This window comes from Micropterus salmoides, unplaced genomic scaffold (assembly GCF_014851395.1).
Source record: "Micropterus salmoides isolate LMB-PRFRI ecotype aquatic unplaced genomic scaffold, ASM1485139v1 Ms_hic_scaffold_18, whole genome shotgun sequence".
NCBI classification, from domain to species: Eukaryota; Metazoa; Chordata; class Actinopteri; order Centrarchiformes; family Centrarchidae; genus Micropterus; species Micropterus salmoides.
The window spans coordinates 25,834,929-25,839,376 of NW_024040928.1; the positions used below are offsets into that span (position 1 = coordinate 25,834,929).

At 37.2% G+C, this 4,448-nt stretch overlaps 1 protein-coding gene across 1 annotated transcript; it reads left to right on the forward strand.

Annotated features, from left to right (window-relative positions):
* Positions 1-4,066, forward strand: LOC119908704 (cytochrome P450 2K1-like). The gene is made up of 9 exons (XM_038726544.1): positions 1-395; positions 510-672; positions 782-931; positions 1,038-1,198; positions 1,343-1,522; positions 1,740-1,881; positions 1,993-2,177; positions 2,625-2,766; positions 2,847-4,066. Exons 1-9 carry the CDS (start codon positions 189-191, stop codon positions 3,032-3,034), a joined length of 1,518 nt encoding a protein of 505 aa, XP_038582472.1. The 5' UTR covers positions 1-188; the 3' UTR covers positions 3,035-4,066.
* The last annotated feature ends 382 nt before the right edge of the window (positions 4,067-4,448 follow it).

The window sequence follows — 4,448 nt, forward strand, 5'->3', positions numbered from 1 at the left end:
CCAGGAAGTTTACTAAACTGTTAAAGTGCTTAATTATTTAACTTCAGAGAACACTGACCTAGAATGATTGAAGAGAGTGTTTGTATTTGTTCTGATCTTTGGTCAGTACGTATTCTCAATTTAGAGTGACAGCAGGGCAGGGAGGGAACTTGCAGTGGCAACAAACTGACGCAGATTATTTTTTAATAATGGAGATGTTAGATGTGTTTGTCCAGACATCCAGCTCTTTCTCCCTGTTAGGGGCTCTGGTGGTCCTGCTGCTTCTCTACCTCATCTCCTCCTCCAGCTTCAACTCGCAGGAGATCAGGAAAGAACCTCCAGGACCAAAACCACTTCCCCTGCTTGGGAATCTGCTGCAACTCGACCTTAAGAGACCCTACAACACATTATTGAAGGTGAAGAAGTGGCTGAAGAAGGTTTTTTATTTAAACTGTTATTACCTTGTCTGCTTTACCTGGTGTTTGTGCGTTAAGCAAGAAAATGTTGTGACTTTGTTCCCCTTTTTTTAGCTTTCCAAGAAATATGGGTCAGTGTTCACCGTCTATTTGGGACCCAAGAAAGTGGTGGTTCTGGCTGGATACAAGACAGTGAAGGAGGCACTTGTCAACTACGCTGATGAGTTTGGAGACAGAGATCCAATGCTAATTGTGCATGAAGTTATTAAAGGAAATGGTAAGGAAATAAAAAAACTGAGCTTTTGACCAAACATTGTAATTGATGTTTAGCAAATATTTAGAGCCTTTATCCACGTTTAGAAAGTTGTTGAACTACTTCCACTCAGGTATTGTATGGTCCAATGGCGATTTATGGAAGGAGATGAGGCGCTTTACCATAACCAACCTGAGAGACTTTGGGATGGGCAAGAAGACTTGTGAGGAAAAAATCATTGAGGAATGTGACTATCTTCTTAAAGTGTTTAAGAAATATAAAGGTAAATGTCTTTTAATAACCAGCTGCATGATAAGCAACATTTCTAGCTTTCGAAAAAATCCTCAGTCCTCATTTATAGATTGTTTTCGCTGTTTCCCTTGTTGCAGGAGAAGCTGTTGATACGACTGGGCCAATAAACTATGCAGTCTCTAACATTATCTGCTCCATTGTTTATGGCAGCAGATTTGAATATGACGATCCAGAGTTTACATCCATGGTAGATCGAACAAGCAGAAACAATCAACTATTGGGGACCCCATCAGTACAGGTTTCTGAAGTTTCTGAAGTTTATACTTTCAACATAGTTCTTTTAATACTATAAGTATGATACATTAGAAATTGTTAGATTTTTCACCTTCTTTCTAAAAAGATAATACTATCTTAAATATTAATAGATAAGTTTTTTTTTCAGGTGTATAACCTGTTTCCTTGGATTGGAAAATGGTTTGCCGGCAAAAAAGAATTCCATAAATTGTTTGCTGCCAATATTAAACAGAACTTACAGCTGTTCAGTCGTTTGAAAGAGACCCTCAATCCACAGATGTGCAGAGGCATTGTGGATGCGTTTCTGGTCCACAAGCAAAATCTGGAGGTTTGGAAATGTTTAACTTATCAAAATGGATATGATGGTTTACACAGGGGAATAATGTGAACTTTTGTACATGTTGTGCCCTCCTGGTTGTGCTCCTCCGTAGCTGGTGAAAAAACAAGAGAAAAGAATCAGCTCAAAACTTAATTATGTCAAAGCCTTTAAAGGACAAAAGTAGAGCAATGAGGGGGGCTTAATAATTTGTGTGCTTTCTATGCAGGAATCTGGGATTACTAACAGTCACTTCCACAATGAAAACCTTTTGATCACAGTTATTAATTTGTTTGCTGCTGGCACTGATACAACAGCAACTACACTCAGATGGGGACTGCTGTTTATGACCAAATATCCCAAAATACAGGGTAAAGAGCACTAAATGTGCACAGCTTTCATTAGCAAGCATTAAAATAAACACAAAATCCTCACCATAACAAGAAGACAAATCTTGTCATCTGCCCCCTTTCATTTCCCAGACCAGGTCCAGGAGGAGCTGAGCAGGGTGATAGGAAGTCGTCAGGTGCAGGTTGAGGACAGGAAGAACCTGCCCTTCACTGACGCTGTCATCCACGAGACACAGAGACTGGCCAACATCGCCCCCATGGCACTTCCTCATAAAACTACCCAAGATGTCACTTTCCAGGGTCACTTCATTAAGAAGGTTAGACTGAATAATACATGCCCTGACAATAATGAAATAAAATGTTTCAATAAATTAAAACATTTAAAGCATAAGCAAGTAAGCATGATGTTGACTTTGTTGACCTCATAATATTCTTATCAAAATTTGTAGCAAGATTAAAAACATTTTTTAGACATATTTTGAGGTAATAAAAAACTAAAGAAAATGTCACCACCAATGCAGTTTAGCAGGTTTGTTTAAAAAATAAATCATTATCAGAAGTATCAGTACTATATTATTCATGTTAACTTTCCTTTTATTTTGTCTACCTCAGGATTTATTTGTCTTCATCAGGATTAATTTTTCCATCAGAAGAAATATGATTTTCCTAATAGACTTGATTTTCTTTTTCTCACAATTTGAATTTTTATTCACATTTACTAGGAAGTCATGTTTTGTCAAGTTCAATTTGAGTATTTTCTACAGGGGACCACAGTGTATCCTCTCTTGACTTCTGTCCTGTATGATGAGAGTGAGTGGGAGAGCCCACACACCTTTTATCCTGCCCACTTCCTGGACAAAGATGGAAAGTTTGTCAAGCGAGATGCCTTCATGCCTTTTTCTGCAGGTTGGTGAATTTTGCCATCACTTCCTGATGATCACGTACTTGCAGTTGACATGAACATTTTCCTTTGTTGTCTCTTACAGGCCGCAGGATTTGTCTTGGAGAAAGTCTGGCCAGGATGGAGCTTTTCATCTTCTTCACCACCCTCCTGCAAAACTTTCGCTTCACTCCTCCACCTGGAGTTTCAGAGGATGAACTGGATCTGAGTCCACGTGTGGGCTTAAGCCGCAACCCTTTACCTCATAAACTGTGTCCTGTTTCCTGTATGTGAGGAGGAGGAGGGCTGGTGTCATGCAGCAAGCTTATCTTTGTATCTTATGTACTTTGTATCTTGTTACTTTACATTTTACTGAGTATATTCTTCTTAATATATAAAGTTAAATGTGAAATTCCCAGAATACAACGCAGAAACTGTTCAACATTTTGGAAATACTCTTATTTGCTTTCTTTCTGAGACAAAGATTGGAAAAAGATACCACTGTATCATGACAGTGCAGAGCTCGAGTCAGAAGATGGTTAGCATAGCTTGGATTAAACACTAAAAGCACAAAGAAACAGCTTGTCTAGCTCTGTCAAAACTATATATACTATGTTGACTTAAAAATTGAGAATAGTTGAGAGCTGGAAGCTTGTTGTGGAGTTGTTCTTCCCTCCAAATGACAAAAAAGTAATGCATCTTAGCCTACACAATTTAAATCAAGGCTTGACAGTGCAATAGCATCAATTGTCAACTGGCAGACAAATCTGTTCCCTGCTATGTGTCCTGCATAGATACTCTGATCAGGACACGTAATGTTGTTGTTTAATGTTCAATATGTTTACACAACAAAAACATTACATGTCAGTCAGTACATGACTTAATTTCATCATAATGTTTTTGTTTAAATATATTAAGCATTGAATGACAACATTATTTACATCAAATGATGCCTAAATGAGCTGAATGTAATTTCTTCATTTACCACATTTCAAAAGAGGCAGAGTGGCAGCCCAAACAAATGCTGGTAAAAAAGTTAAATTCAAAACCGGCTTACAATGATAGAATACTAGTCTATGAATAAATTTAACTTGGTTTGTAAAACATGGCAGAACCAAAAAGATGGAAGATAGTGAGTGAATGCAGAAACATACAGAATTTGGCTGTGACTTCTTATATTGATAATATGTAAAGTATGTGAAGCTTACTGTAAAGTCACTTAATACCAGATATGCCATTGTAGAAAGGTCAACACAGGGATAATATTATATTATTATAGTCGACAGGGCTTGAAATATGACCTAAAATAAACTGGTGGACTTTGGAGTGTTTTTCTTTTCTTTTTGTAATGATTCTCTACTTGCTGGTAGCATTTCTCATTTGCATACTGCCAACATTTTTCACACAGTCCTGCTGAATAATACAACCTATCTGTTGGCACTTTCATGACACAGAAATATAGAAGATCAATCACATAATAGACAACACTTGCTAACTTCCTCTCAAAATATAAAAATAATCATGTAGACTCATAATGATGTAAAAGTATATGTTAATAATGCATAAAAAATAACAATCATCAAATCAACCCCTTTTCAAAAAGCTTTAAAATAGTATTTATATGATCATGCCTCCCATTGGTCCTAATATGACAGTTGAAGAAAAGGTATATGACAGATAGAATGACCCTTTGTGTGTCGGTGGTTGT